Here is a 16,140-nt window from a genome sequence, read left to right on the forward strand (position 1 = left end):
GACCGGGCCGTCTTTAGCAACGCCTCCTCAGCCCAGGCCTTCCAGCTGTTGGAAAATCAACTAGGACACAGTCCCGAGGGAGGAATGTGACCAGTCTCTAATCCTAAGAACAGAACAGGAAGGCTGAGTCTCAAGGATTGTTCTAATGCTCAGAGAGTAACTTGTTTCAGGTGGCGTTGTCCTGAAAAAAGTGGGTAAATTAGGAGGAAATTTTCTAGCAAACTGGAAAATGGCCCCAAGCTTGAAACCAGACTTTCAGGGAATTAAAAAAAATAAAAGAAAGAATGAAATTATAAGAAACATGTAAAGAATGTCTGGTCTGTTTTTCCAGATTGCCGAGCCTTTGCCTTTCAGTGTTGACTTGGAGGCAGGACCCACCCAAATAACCCTGACAAAAATGCTTTTTGCTTGTAATGGATCTGCAAAATAATAATAAGAATAATAAAAATAATAATAATGGCATTTATTAAGCAGTTACTATGTGCAAAGCACTGTTCTAAGCACTGGGGAGGTTACAGGGTGGAGAAGCAGCGTGGCTGGAGAAGCAGCATGGCTCAATGGAAAGAGCCCAGGCTTGGGAGTCAGAAGTCATGGGTTCAAATCCTGGCTCTGCCACTTGTCAGCTGTGTGACTTTGGGCAAGTCACTTAACTTCTCTGAGCCTGTTACCTCATCTGTAAAATGGGGATTAAGACTGTGAGCCCCACGTGGGACAACCCGATCACCTAGTATCCTCCCCAGTGCTTAGAACAGTGCTTTGCACATAGTAAGTGCTTAACAAATGCCATCATCATTATTATTAAGGTGATCAGTTGTCCCACAGGGGGCTCACAGTCTTAATCCCCATTTTACAGATGAGGTAACTGAGGCACAGAGAAGTGAAGTGACTTGCCCAAAGTCACACAGCTGACAGTTGGCAGAGCTGGGATTTGAACTCATGACCTCTGACTCCAAAGCCCACGCTCTTTCCACTGAGCCACGCTGGTTCTCTACAAGCCCCTAACAGATTGATTCAGGGTACATTCTCAAAGCCTCTTCAAGAAATGACTATCGTTAAGACCTAAACGGTGTGTCTGAAGGGCCCAGGAACTTCCAAGAGAGGGATTCTACATTTCTTTCCTTCCATTCTTTCTTTCTGGTTGGCAGGGCCGCTTCCTGTGTTTATATCACTACAGCCCACACGGAAGAAAAAGAGACTTGTAAATGGAACATTGGGAATGCTTGGGATCCTGCCAAGGAAAGTGGTTTGTTTAGTCTCTCCGACCAAGCAGAGGGACTACAAGAGTCCGATGGAGGGTGGAAGAGTCAATCCCTAAAGGTTGGGGGTGTGTGTGTGTGTTAGAATAAGGGATTCATTCATTCAATCATATTTATTGAGCACTTACTGTGTGCAGAGCACAGAGTTTACTGGGATGGGGCCCAGTAAACTGGGGAGATGAAATTAGAACAACACAGAAAAGGTCACACAGGTCTGGTTGCAGGGCCAGGGAGGTTACTCAATAGCCGTGTCTGACATTTACGGTGGGTACGTTTTCTGAAAGAGTTTGGGTCTCTCGCCTGTTGCAGAAGGAAAGTTTATTTTAGCTTCCGGGAACAAGTGAAGGGCTGTGGCAGCCAGAGGTTGCAGGTGTTTTCCTTCTTGCACATGATATCGGAGCCTTGAACATTTTCAGTTTTCTAGAAATATACATTTGCCTTTTTGGCAATAGTTCAGTGAGACAGTTTTTTTTTCTTTCTTATTCTCCCTGGCCTGTTCATTTAAAGGGCCAGAAAGATTCCCTGTCCCTTAATCAACCCTCCCTCTATCCTGCCTTTTTCATTTCCTCTGCCCTTTGCTTGCAAACACCGTGCACACTCGCACAATCCTTTCAGCCTTTCCTCTTGTTGCCTTTCTCCTCTGGTTTCTGACCTTTTTGCTCTTCCAACTGTACCATTACCAGAGTCTCAGAAGATCTCTTCCAGGTTCAAAGACGTCTTCATCTTCATTCTTCTTTTCTCAGCTGCCAGTCTGCAGGAGACAGCTCATCAATCAATCATATTTACTGAACGCCTGCTGTGTGCAGAGCACTCTACTAAACACTTGGGAGAGTACAATATACCAATATAACAGAGCTGGTAGGCCCAGTCCTTGCCCACAAAGAGCTTACAGTCTAGAGGGCAAAACGGACATTGATATAAATGAATAAATTACAGATATGTATGTAAGTGCTGTGGGACTGAGTGGGGATGGTGAATAAAAGGAGCAAACCAGGGGGATGCAGAAGGGAGTGGGAGAAGAGGAAATGGGGGCTTAAGGAAGGCCTCTTGGAGGACATGTGACATCATTAAGGCTCTGAAGGTGGGGAGAGTAAATGTCAGATATGAAGAGGGAGGGCTGGATTGTAGTAGGAGAGTAACGAGGTGAGGTAAGAGGGGACAAGGTGATTGAATGCTTTAGAGCTGATGGTAAGGAGTTTCTGTTTGATGTGAAGATGGATGGGCATCTCCTGGAGGTTCGCGAGAGGTGGAGAAACACGGACTGAATGTTTCTGTAGCATAATGATCCAGGCAGCAGAGTGAAGTATGACTTGGAGTGACTCATCCGTATTTACTATTCTATTTATTTTATTTTGTTAATATGTTTTGTTTTGTTGTCCGTTTCCCCCTTCTAGACTGTGAGCCCGTTGGGTAGGGAACGTCTCTATATGTTGCCAACCTGTACTTCCCAAGCGCTTAGTACAGTACTCTGCACACAGTAAGCGCTCAGTAAATATGATTGATTGAATGAATGAATGAATGTTGGTTAGGAGGTGGGGAGAAAATAATCCAAAACAATAAAAAACAATTTGCTGTGCAGAGGGTTGCCCCCTTGGAATTGTATAAATTATTTGGTTAACTAAACATTTGTGTAATGAACTGTTACAAACACACGTGATGATGAGTCCCTTAACATGTATTCTTGTTGCCTTTTTGTAAATGATGCTGGCCCTCACCAAACATTTATGTGCAGAATTGATCAGCAGATCTTGTGCAGATGTATTTCCCCTTGCATATTATTACAAGAACACGATTTTTTTAAAAAAGTCCCCACCCCTGACGTGAGCCTGCTTGCGTGACTCTGGCCTTGCTGTTGGGAGCAGGGGCTACAGGAGGGGCTGGGATGAGGGTCACCCAGGGACAGAGTCGTGTTAGCATTGGGACAGTTTTCCCAGGGACCTCCTTCTGGGTGCCTTCCTGCACCATCAACTCTTCTTGGGTTTAAAAAGAACCCTGGCAATTTGGGGAGACCACTTTGGGCTGCCCTTTCCTCCCCAACCAAATGGCTACCATGTTAATCCAGCCATTAATCCTATCCCACCTGAATTACTGCATCAGCCTCTCACTGACCTCCGTGCCTCCTCTCTCGCTCCCCACTTCAGTCCATATTTCACTTTGCTACCCGGTTCATTTTTCTACAAAAACATTCAGGACACGTCACCCCGCTCCTCAAGAACCTCCAGTGGTTTCTCATCCATCTCTGCATCAAACAAAAACTCCTTACCACTGCTTTAAAGCATTCAATCACCTTGTCTCCTCTTACCTCACCTCGCTACTCTCCTACTACAACCCAGCCCACACAATTAGCTCCTCGAATGCCAATCTTCTCACAATTAGCTCCTCGAATGCCAATCTTCTCACTGTACCTCAATCTCATCTATCTTGCCACCAACACTTCACCCACATCCCGCCTGTTTCCTGCAGCACCCTCCCTTTTCGTATTTGACAGACCAACCCTCTCCCCACCTTCAAAACCCTATTCATTCATTCATTCAATGGTATTTATTGAGTACTTAATGTACAGAGTGCTTGGGAGAGTACAGTGTAACAATAAACAGACACATTCCCTGCCCAAAAGGGAAGACAGACATTAATATAATTACAGATACTATTCAAAGCACATCACATCCAAGAGGCCTTCCCCACCTAAGCCCTCAGTTCCTTTTCTCCCACTTCCTTTTGCATTGCCCTTTCACTTGGATTTGCACAGTTTATTCACCTCTTCTTTCAGCCCCACATCACTTATGTACATATCCGTAGTTTATATTAATTTCCATCTTCCCCTCTAGATTGTGAGCTTGTTGTGGACGGGGACGAGTCTACCAACTGTGTTGTACTCCCCCAAGCACCTAGTTCAGTGCTCTCTACATAGTAAGTGCTCAATAAGTATCATTGATGGATTGATAAGTGCTTAACTCATACCATAACTGACTCCGGCAAGGGACTTCAAATTCCCTTCCAGTGTGGGGATTCAAAATGGAGCCATCCTTTGACATCCCAGCAGCTTAGGAAATTGAGAACCAATTCCAGAGTCACTCTGTTCATTTTCCCTGAGGTGCCTTCTAAAAGATGTGGGCTTTTTCATTGGTATTTTTGGATGTTGAAATGGTAGGAGACACAGGATGTGTACACATGGCCAGTGGTTTTCTTGTGGCTTTTGCCTGGATTTGCTATTTCCAGATTCTTCTTTTCAGAGTCTTTTCCCAGCCTTCCCAAACCCATCGACAGATTACTAACAGTCTGGGCCTGAAAACGCATAGGAACAATTAGTCTGCTCTGTGAGTGAGTTGGCTCGTCATGGGAGAGGAATGGGAGTTTACCATTGATTGGAAACGCCTAAACCAAGGTTCTGCAGGCTGTGTTTTTTTCCTGCTTTGGGGACCTTGGATGCCCCAGGGCCATTTTACTTAGTAAACACTGTATTGTTTATCAAACCACTGCATTTGTCAAGTACCTTAGCCTGCAGCATGTTTAGGTTGGAGGCTTGGGGAGGAAAGAGTGACCATGGCAGATGCTCGGTTATAAATTGAGGCATAGTGGAACCACAAGATTACTGCTAATCTGGAGTTTGGGGATGTTTGGATCTTGTGTGTTTTTTCCTGTAAAAAAAAAAAACAAACGAGTAGTTTGAGAGCCACAGAGTGTTTCCCTCCTTTATTTTTTTTTCTTCCCCATCCCAGAAGAGCATTACTTGAAGAGAGAGGAGTGTAGCCTCAAATCTAGTCTTATCCCTTTCAAAACCGAAGGCCTGATCTGTTTAACCAGAGAGGGAGTGTAGCCTAATGGATAGGACATGGATCTGGCAGTCGAGAGACCCGGGTTCAAGTCCTGCTCTGTTCCTCATCTACTGTGTGAACTTGGGCAAATCATCTAATCTCTCTGTGCTCCAGTTTCTGCATTGGTAAAAATGAGGAGAAAATCCAAGCTCTTCCTCCTGAGCCCCATTTGGGACAGAGATGATGTCTGATCTGATATCTACACCTGCGCTTAGTGCAGTGATTATGCAGTCTCCCTTCTCCCCATCCTGATCTTCATTCTCCCACTTCAAACCCATCCTGTTGTCTCAGATCAGCTTTTGTGACTGTCATCCCTTTGGGAAGCAGCATGGCCTTGTGGAAAGAGCACAAGCCTGAGAGTTAGAAGACTGGGGCTCTAATCCCGTCTCTGCCATTTGCCCTCTCTGTGACCTTGGGCATGTCTCTCACTTCTCTGTGTCTCAGTTTCCTCATCTATCAAATGGGAATTCAATCCCTGTTGTCCCTCCCTACTTAGATTGCAAGCCCCATGGGGGACAAGGACTGTGTTCGACCCTATTATCCTGCATCTACCCCGGTGCTAGTATAGGGCTTGGCACCTAGGAAGTGCTATATTATTTCCAGAGCTATAATAATAATTATTATAGTAATTACTCTCCATTAAGGCCTCCCCCAGAGTGTCCTATTGGCCTCTTCCTTCAACTTCCCCTGTAGCTGCCCCCAGGGGGGTCTTTGCATGCATTATCATCTTTGGACCACACCTTGTTTCCTGTGACCCTACCTATCTCCGCACCACTGTCTAACCGGGCCCCTCTGCCTGGCTGCTCCCATTTGCTCAGACATCCCCAGTCCCTTATTCAAAATGATCCCCAGAGCCCTTCCCTCCCCCATATTGAAATGTCAACACCTAGAAAGGCAACCACTGCCTTCTCACATGTTCTGGACGGAGCCTGACACCCACTGTGGGCTTCCAGTTCATTGGGGGTGAACTCTCTCCATAGGAATCGGAGGCAGTGTGATGCCTTTGGTTTAATAATAATAATGATGGCATTTGTTAAGTGCTTACTTTGTGCAAAGCACTGTTCTAAGCGCTGGGGGGATATAAGGTGATCAGGTTGTCCCACATGGGGTTCACGGTCTTAGTCCCCATTTGACAGATGAGGTAACTGAGGCCCAGAGAAGTTAAGTGACTTGCCCAGAGTCACACAGCTGACCAGTGGTGGAGCTGGGATTAGAACCAATGACCTCTGGCTCCCAAGCCCGTGCTCTTTCCACTGAGCCACGCTGCTTCTGCATGAGGGATCTCTCATTCAGGGTGGAGATGGAGGGTTGAAGGGGGCAGGGGAATGGCTGGAATGGTGTTGGATTGGGCTGTTTAAGTTCTCCACCGAGGTTACCACTTCAGTGAACACTTCAGAACCAGTAGGGTGGGTTCTGGCACGATTGACGGACTGTGACGGGATCAGGTCTCCCATGACCTAATCAAAGAGTAGTAAAGCTCTTCACAGTTATCTCCAATTGGCAAACCTCTCCCTGGATGGGGAATGCCCGGTCAAGGAGGCCTAAACAGCCAAGGAGTCTGTTGTCAAAATGGTAGGAATGAAAAATCCTCCCCGGGTGGATGTCAGCTGTCTTTGAGGGAGAGGCTTCAGTCTCCCATTCCCTTTTATATCGCCGAGTATTTTCATGCCTGTCTCCCTCTCTAGACTCCTTATGGGCAAGGGTTGCATCTGCTGACTCTGTTGTATTATACTCTCCCACACGCTTTAATACTCTCTGCACACAATAAACATTCAAATTTTCATTGACTGATTGGTTTGGCAGTTGTTGTTTTTTAATAGAACACTACTTAGCCTAGTAGACAGAGATAGTTAAAAAAAAATCTTCCAAAGTGGGGCTTTTTAGACTTTTGATTTTTTTGAGTCCACTGCTCCAGGCTCTTCACTGGGGCCAGACTCTTGGAACACCCTTTGCTGTAGCCGTGTCCACATCTGGGCCCGCCACCGGAGCTTAGGAGGAGGAGAAGGAAGGAAAAAACAGTTAGCGTCGATGTTTAATTTTTAGTTTTTGTTCTTATTTTCTCCCTGTGGCTACTTTTCCCCAACCAAAGATTGTACACTCATTGAGGGCTGGGTTTGTTTTTATTTTATCTGCTTTGTCTACATCCCAGGGCCCAGTTCAGCAGTGTGCACAAAGGAGTCTCCCCAACACAAACAGCGGGGCGACAGTGCTCTTTGAGCAAATACCGGAAACTTCAATAGTAAACCTCCCCTTTGCACAAGAGATCCAACAGTGAGAAAATTTCTCTCTGTATCCCTGAGCTGTTTGCCTACAGGGCTGGACTGAAGATACCCCTTGTGGATTTGTTCCCATGGGAGGAAAACTCTGCCCTAAAGTGCCCGCTTGTACCTCCTGGGAGGATTTGCTGCCTTTGTTCCACAATGCAGGTTTTCATGATGGGTTTTGGATAGAACGCCATTGCAGAATTGGGCAACCAACATAATTTTGTCGACTGAAAGTGAGAGTATTCCCCTAGTGCTCTGGAACGGGATCGGATAAGTGCTGAGTCAAAGTGACTGTTAGAATTAGCCTCGCCTTTCTTAATTCCTGCCTTGCTCCATTTAGAGGTGATCTGAGTGTCGTGGGAGGGGAAGTTGACCTTTGGCCCTGAGGATTTGAATATTTTCGATTTGCTGGGGGAAAGGCAGTCCCACCCTCTGGAAAGAGATCTCCAAAGATCAGCACAAGTCCAGCAACTTTTAAGTACTTTTTAAAACTGGCTCTCATTGTGTAATGGTCCTTTACCCCCTCTTCCCTCCCTCCCTCCCTCTATTTCAACAGGCATCCCAGATGACGACATCATCAACCTGACTCTTCCTACCGGCGTACCCATTCTCCTGGAACTGGACGAAAACCTGCGTGCCATCGGCCCTCACCAGTTCCTGGGCGACCAAGAGGCCATCCAGGCGGCCATAAAGAAAGTAGAAGATCAGGGGAAGGTTAAACGAGCGGAAAAATAAATCACATACACACACACATACACAAACACACAAACCCTGGGCGTGGAGTGCTTTGGAAGTGCTGAATCTCTTACGAACTTGCAGTTGCTTAAAAGTGAATCCAGTATTGAAGTTAGAGAGCCCCCACATAGAGCGTAGATCCTCTTACGGGGCCCCAGCCTCTTCTCTCAGCAGAGGTGTTTTCAGAGTTGGAAGTTGAAGTGTGAATCTATTTATAGCATTTGCCTGCTTAGTTCCTACGTGATCTGTCACCCAGCTGGTCACCACCACGGGAGCCCAACTGTTAAATCAGGAACTGAGAGAGGAGGACAGTGGTGGTTGGAGGGGCTGGGGATGTCCACAGGCCAAAGATGAGGTGTTTTGGCCGAGTAGGAAGAGGAAAGTTTGTATTTTGCCTTGTTGAGTTATTGTTAAATTTTCACAACTATTAAATGCTGGCCCCGATTGCACTAAGCGGTATTATTAGATAATGCACTAGTCTTAAAATCATTTTTCTTGTCAGGTTTCTTTTCTCCCTTAAAGGGTATTCTGGTGGTATTTAAGACCAATGGTATTCTGAAGGAAGAGGTCTAAAGTTGTCTGTGTTTTTCCCCAAAATAATGCCCCCTGGTTTGAAGTGGATTCAGCCCCAAAGTGTTTGCTTTCATTTTTCATTTGGCATTAATTCTCTGTGGCCTCTCTAGTGATCAGAGCATAGAGAAAGGGAGTTTTTCAGGTTGTGAAATTATTTTCTAATCTTAAAAGGATCATTCTTTGACTTCAGATACCTCCTTGATTGTAAATAAAGAGGTCTAGCATGCTAGGTGGACACAGATTAGGTTAGGAATAACTTGGGTTTGGAAATTACAGGCCATAGGTCCATCTTTTTTTTTTCTTTCCCTTTTATGTACATAGAAGTGTATATACAGTTGGAGCTCCAAAAGTTGTAAAAGGGGCCAAGTGATGATTAATGGGTCCTTCCATGCACACATTCAAGGACCGTAATTGTGCTCAGACTCCCATTCTCCTTACTTAGGGTTAAGCTCAACATTCTTGGCTAGTGTTGCAAGGATATTTTTGAGATCCAGACACCTGTTTTTTTTAACAGAATGTTTAAAAGTCTCTTTGGACATTGGGCACGTAGTCTCCACCATAAAAGGCCAAGGCAAAGGTGCTTTCTCTAAGTGTTCTTGAGGGAAGAAAAATATTGTCACCCATCTTCAGGGGACAAGTTTTTCCATCTGTGCTTGCAGGTTCTCAGACAACCTATTTTTCCAGAATTTTCCATATTGTGGTGCAAGTCCATTTCCCAGAAGCATGTAATTGACTTCTCAGATTTTTGAAAGTGTCTTTGAGCTGTAAGCTTGCAGTCAAACCTGGCGGCTTCTCGATCTTCTAGTGGTTGGGAAGCCGGGATTTCTTGGGGGGCACCTTTGTGATTACCAGAGGAGGTAGCACTTTGGGATAAAAGGCATTTCAAGAGCAGCATCCCCTTGGGGATGGAGCAATAAATACGATTGAATGAGTGGAGACTTCAGAGTTTTCCAAAACCAGTCCAATCTGTTTCCAGATTCTCAAAAGAATGGGTGTGTTTTGACACACTTGACTCTTATGAGTGCTAATGAAACTCACTATGCAAAACCTGTGATTCTCCCAAATCAATTTCCAAGAGTATACATGTGCCAAATTATATATGTGTGTTACCTTTTATGGTAGTTCCTTTTAGTTTTGTGTAAAAAAAAAATCAAGCAGTCACAGACGCCTTTGGAAGACAAGCAACACTCAATTCCTAGATCTCGGAGGAATCGGATCCCTAACAGGGGGTTCTTGGTCTCCTAAACACCAGCTGTACTGAGAGACAACAATGAGAATTCTCCAATCAGCACCTGGGAGTTGTAAGCATAAAGGCAGCTCCTCTACATGCTGGAGAATCCTAGAGAATCCCTGAATAACGACCAGGTAGGGTCTCGTGCATTGCTAGCCTTTTGCAAAAGAGACTCTGTCAAAATAGAAGGCTCCTCTCTCCGCACTTATCCCAACTGGAATATTTTAATGTGGCTTTTGAGCCTCTAAGCCTCTCCATTAGCCTTTGTGTGGCAGGGCAGGGGGCAGCAGGTCGTCTCAGGTAGTGGAGTGTGAGAGGAAATTAATATCTGTAAATCGCAATTATCTCCTGTCTCTTATGACCCCTTTCTGTCATCTCAGGTTGTGATCAGCTCAGGTAGAGCTGTCGTTGCCTAATACTTGCACTCTATTTTCAGAGCAACCAAGTTCACTACTAGATTCCTAAGCGTGCTTCCCCTTAAGGGCACTACGTGTGTTTTGTATTTTTAAACTATTAAAAATTGTTTCGTCTCCTATTCAAGCCTTTAGAGGATCGGCGACGGTTTTTTCAGAACAAATCCGTTTTGTGCCGTTCCAGGCAGCTGCCCAGAAGCCACTTCTCTTTTTCCTTCTAGGTGGCTTTGCTAGTTTGGGAGCCCAAGAGACAAGATACTGGAAAATCGGAAATTAATTGGTTGTTCTTTCTGGTTTTTTTTTTTTTTAACCTCAATCTTGTGAAGTTGTATCGTTCTCTTATTTTCTTTTACTTCCATGCTGGTGTTTTCGGTGAAAAGAAACTTTGTCGGGGAGAAGGAACCAAGGAAGAAGAGTTAATAGTAGGCAGAATAGAATTACCACCAGCAGTGGAATTTGGAGGTACATTTCTTTCTTATGCTTAGAAGCAGCTGTTTAGGTGTGTTTTTGTACCTCTGGATAAGGGGCCAAAGGTTTTGGGGATTATGAAGCGGAAGCTCTTGGGAGATTCCCCTCCCTGCCACTCAAAGCTTTCAAATGGCCCTAAAGAGACATATGCAACCCATTATGATCTCTCATGTGAGCAGAGCAGGAAGGCATTTGCATTTAGCACTATAGTAGATGGGGTTAATGTCTGTTCTTGCAAAACAAAACCTCTTTTTTTTTCCTCTTTGGCTTCTGCTGACCTTGGGATAATATGTGTTATTGGATTAGCTTTTGCGTATTAAGAAACAAAACCAAACAATAATAAAAAAAACACCTCAAGCTTCTCTTGTGCAGATGTGTTCCAGTTCAAAAGTGTCACTTCCCAGCAGAATGACTTTCATAGTTAGTCCATCATATTTATTGAGTGCTTACTGTGTGCAGAGCCACTGTATTAAGCACTTGGGAGAGTACAATGTAACAATATAACAGACACATTCCCGGCCCACAGTGAGCTGCAGCCAGGTGAACAGCTCACAGGGCTATGATACAAACTCTGCCATCCAATTAGAGCACAAGGAAAATATAAATAGACATCGGGAAGCAGTGTGGCCTAATGGGAAGACCACAGGCCTTGGAGTCTGCTAATCCTGGCTCTTCCACTTGCCTGCTTTGTGATCTTGGGCAAGTCAATTCCCTGCCTTTGTACCTCAGTTTCTTCAATGGGGATTTCAATACCAGTTCTCTCTCCAATTTAGACCATGAGCCTCATGTTTGACAGGGACTGTGTCCGACCTGATTAACTTCTGTCTACACTGGCACTTAGAACATTGCTTGACACACAGGAAGCGTTTAACAAAGTACAATTAAAAAAAAAAAATCTCTTCCCCTCTTGACATAGTTCTCTGTCAGGATTAGAAAGAGAAGAAAAATTACTTTCTCCCCACTTGAAGAAGATATTAAGAGGATGATGCAGTTGCCTTATTGTGAGCCTCTGGCTCTTATTCCCCCTTGGGCCCTCTTTCCCAGCGCTAAGTATAGTGCTCTGCACATGGAAAGCACTTAAGAAATACTATCATTACTACTGTCCATCCCCACCCCCTTCCCCTACCAGCCATAGACTTTGCCATGGGTGCAGAGTGTGAAGTTACTTTTAATATGAAAACATGCCTCCTTTCAAAGGAATGAATGAATCAATCAATCGTATTTATTGAGCTCTTACTATGTACAGAGCACTCTAAGTGCTTGGGAGAGAACAGCAGAATTAGCAGACACATTGCCTGCCCATAACGGGCTTACCCCATATAGCCTTTTCTAAGAGGGGCAGGCTGCATATTTTTCTCTACGACTTTGTTGGTTTTCAGTGTGAATGAAGATTGGCTTTGGGTGGCAAACTCCTATTATCCCGCTTTCCCCCAGGCCCAGAAAGCCAAATGATGAATACAGTTGTGTGCAACAAGAGAAGCCTGTTGTGGCGTGGATTTCAAAACCAGATAAGGTGTGCAGTGACCAAAGGGATTTTACGTGTGTTCCGCCGTGAGTCTGTTTCTGCTAATTCCCGACTTAACCACCTATAGGTGCCATCTGTAGGAATTAGATTGGTTCCTGAGTCACAAGTACAGCGATCCATTTCCAAGTGACATACTTTCAGGCTCTTCCCTAGTGACTTCCCAAGGCTCATGGGTAAATCTGCTAGGTTCTTGGGGAAGTGAGTGCTCTTATATAATAGGTTCAGTACAGTAGGCCATGAAAAATATCAGTGCTCCTGAGCAAAATGACAAAATTTTACAATCTGTGTAAACCTCCAATAAAGCCACGTGATAGATGACTTTGAAACGTTTGGATTTCAAGTGTTTCTGTTGATCTTGTGTGTCCAACTAAATCTCCTTAATGGGAACCCAAGCATCTTGCTACGGCTGTAGATCTAAAGGGATTTGAAAGCATTGGGTGAAGCATTGCTAATCCAAGGGCACGATCTCACCTGCCACCCAGGAGGTAAGCTGCATCTCAGCAGGTTTGTAACCTCATTCTTTTGGTAATTTGGTGGGGGTGTGGGTCAGGACTTTTATTTATTTAGTTAGTTTAGCAGTATGTCCTTGTTGAAACACATCCACCTTTCCCATTCAAGCTTGGGTAATTCACAGACGGCGTCTGACTTAAGGCATCTTTCGTGTACTGCCAATTGGCAGCTGGTGAAGCACATTTGCTGTACTCTGAGAGGTTACAGTTATTCCCATTTCCCAGACTGGCAAACTGAGGCGCGACAGCTAAGTGTCTAGTCTCCTATTTCATGGGTAAGCTTATCTGAGAAGTTCAAGTATGAACTGACGATTATGATGATGTCGAGGAAGAGCCGGTCCTCAACTAAGACAGTGACTATTTGCCTAGATTATTGTAAAATAATTGGAGTGTTGCTGTCACAAATTGGTGAAGTGCACTGAGGACTGGGGGTTAAAGCCGACTGGCTCCTCCACTAGACTTGAAAGCTCCCTGAGGGCAGGGATCATGTCCTCGACCAACTCTTTTATTGTACTTTCCCAAGCGCTTAGTCCAGAGCTCTGCACAGAGTAAGCACTCAATAAATAGCATTGATCGATTGAACAGGGTGGCGGTTTGAGTTGAGGAGTGTGGCTGAGGAGAAAGACCAGGCCACAGAAGCCGAGCAGACCCAGAGAGCATAGAAGTGGGTGGAAGGGACTGAATGCCCCCAAGTCAAATGGGGCCATTTATGTGTCTCAAAGTGGAAGCCATAGCCTCTCTTGTTAAGGGTTATCTTCCAACCTTTTCTGTTCATCCTCATGCTTAGAATTACAGCAAGGAGGATTGAAGTTAAACCAATTTCTACCTGTTCTTCCCTTCGGGGAGGGAGGGAATTATCTGGGCACTCCTGGAGGTATTCCATCACTGTGGTCTCTAGACTTGACTCGTTTAACATAAAAACTACTTCCCGGTCTCATGGAGTCTCCACTGTATGATCGTTTAAAGATGGAAATGTGGTTTGCATTTTTTCAAGGCTTTGTATCGTTATTACTATTATATTTCAGTGCTTACTAGGTATCAAGCATTGTTCTAAGCACTGGAGTAGATACAGGTTAATAAAGTTGGACACACGGAGCCTGTCCCTGTCCCACATTGGGCTCACAGTCTAAGTAGGAGGAAGAACAGGGATTTAATCCCCATTTTACATTTGAGGAAACTGAGGTACAGAAAAGCAGCTTGCCAGAGGTCACACAGCAGGCAGTTGGCAGAGCCAGGATGAGTCCCAAGTCCTCTGATTTCCAGGTCTGAGCTCTTTCCAGGAGGTCATGTTGCTTTTTCCCCTTTCACAGCTTTTCCCACTTTGTGACAGATGCTGGTTTATTTCATGTGAAAACCAACTGAAAGGGAGGTATGTAATAGCAAGCTTTTCCCCCCAACATTTTTCTACTTCCAGATCCTCCTGCCATGTTCTTTCAGGTAATGATTTCTCTTTCGAGAAGTAGCCAACTTGGTTATTCTTCTTTGGCACTCCATACACTTGATCAATCAATCAATCGTATTTATTGAGCGCTTACTGTGTGCAGAGCACTGTACTAAGCGCTTGGGAAGTACAAGTTGGCAACATATAGAGACAGTCCCTACCCAACAGTGGGCTCACAGTCGATGAACCCTGACCCCAACTTCTTCAGGAAAGGAAGAAGTATCTAGGGAATTCCAGCTGAAAAAGAAGAATTGTGAGAGGAATTTCTCTTTTATGTAGTGTTGAATCAGATGGGTTGGGGTGGCTAAAATGTACTTTCTCCCTTGGGTCTGATCAATCAGTGGTATTTAGAAGTGGTAGAGGAGCAGTGTGGCTCAGTGGAAAGAGCACGGGTTTGGGAGCCAGAGGTCATGGGTTCTAATCCCAGCTCCACCACTTGTTAGCTGTGTGGCTTTGGGCAGATCACTTCTCTGTGCCTCAGTTACCTCATCTGTAAAATGGGGATTGAGTGTGAGCCCCACGTGGGACAACCTCATCACCTTGCATCCTCCCCAGCGCTTAGAACAGTGCTTCACACATAGTAAGTGCTTAACAAATGCCATTATTATTATTATTTATTGGACACTCACTGTGTGCAGAGCTCTGTACTAAGTGCTTGAGAGCGTACAATAGAGTAAATATACAAGATCCCTGCCCTCAAGACCCTTGCAGCCTAATAACTAAACTGCTCTTCCAGCTAAGGAGAGAGGCATCGAAAGGGGTTGAATGTAACTGTCAGAGTCAGATTATTGCAGGGTGGTTTGGGCTGGCACCTTTTTTCGCTAAACAATTCTGAGGTAAAGATTATTATCTTAATCCTGTTGAAGCCCACTTGAGACAAAGTGTACCACCCTGTTTAATGGAGCAAGGGATTTGTTTGTTCTTTAATCTCGGGAAAGTATCATCCCTCCTTATTACTACGAAGGATAGAGGCTGATGCTCTCTGAAAGCAATAACCATCCAAGAACAGCAGTTATAAATCAGGGACCAAACTGCAGAAAGCCCGTGCATCAGGGGGAAAAGTTGAGGACCCGGGAGGGCAGGTGAAAAGACAGGAAATTCATAATGACAATCAATTCAATAATATATTTCACCGGCCCACACCCAATCAGTGAGTTGTCCCAACCACGCAGCCAGCTCCACCCCAGTTCTGAGTGACTCTGTTTTCATAGATAGACACTGGGGGTCAGCATTTGCCTAGAAATGCCTTTCCATATTTAGGGAAAAAGCAGATTTATTTGTGGTCGAACGGACACTGCTGACTGGTTACTGTCAAGCGAACTGCCAAGGATGGTGAAATCATCATCATCATCATCATCAACCGTATTTATTGAGTGCTTACTATGTGCAGAGCACTGTACTAAGCGCTTGGGTAGTACAAATTGGCAACGTATAGAGAGTCCCTACCCAACAGTGGGCTCACAGTCTAAAAGGGGGAGACAGAGAACAAAACCAAACATACTAACAAAATAAAATAAATAGAATAGATATGTACAAATAAAATAAATAAATAAATAGAGTAAATAAACACATATTGGTGTAACAAAAGATTGTCCTTTCACAACTGTTTTGCCAGGAAAAAAAAGGGCTATGACTTTCCCTGTCCTGTTCTGAAAGACAGCAGGCAACCTAGCTGTAATAGTAATAATGATAATGATAGCATTTATTAAGCGCTTACTACGTGCAAAGCAGTGTTCAAAGCGCTGGAGAGGTTACAAGGTGATCAGGTTGTCCCATGTGGGGCCCACAGTCTTAATCCCCATTTTACAGATGAGGTAACTGAGGCACAGAGCAGTGACTTGCCCAAAGTCACACACCTGACAATTGGCAGAGCTGGGATTTGAACCCATGACCTCCAACGCCAAAGCCCA

At 44.7% G+C, this 16,140-nt stretch overlaps 1 protein-coding gene across 2 annotated transcripts in view; it reads left to right on the forward strand.

Moving 5' to 3' along the window:
• BPGM (bisphosphoglycerate mutase) overlaps positions 1 to 11,112 on the forward strand; it is a 35,912-nt gene extending 24,800 nt beyond the window's left edge. For both annotated transcript variants that reach the window (XM_038752810.1, XM_038752811.1), the window contains exon 3: positions 7,892 to 11,112. In XM_038752810.1, coding sequence (XP_038608738.1) covers positions 7,892 to 8,070 — 179 coding nt within the window. In that variant the 3' untranslated portion in view covers positions 8,071 to 11,112. The remainder of the gene's footprint in view (positions 1 to 7,891) is intronic.
• Positions 11,113 to 16,140: the final 5,028 nt, after the last annotated feature.

The sequence above is a fragment of the Tachyglossus aculeatus genome, chromosome 10, assembly GCF_015852505.1.
Source record: "Tachyglossus aculeatus isolate mTacAcu1 chromosome 10, mTacAcu1.pri, whole genome shotgun sequence".
NCBI lineage: Eukaryota > Metazoa > Chordata > Mammalia > Monotremata > Tachyglossidae > Tachyglossus > Tachyglossus aculeatus.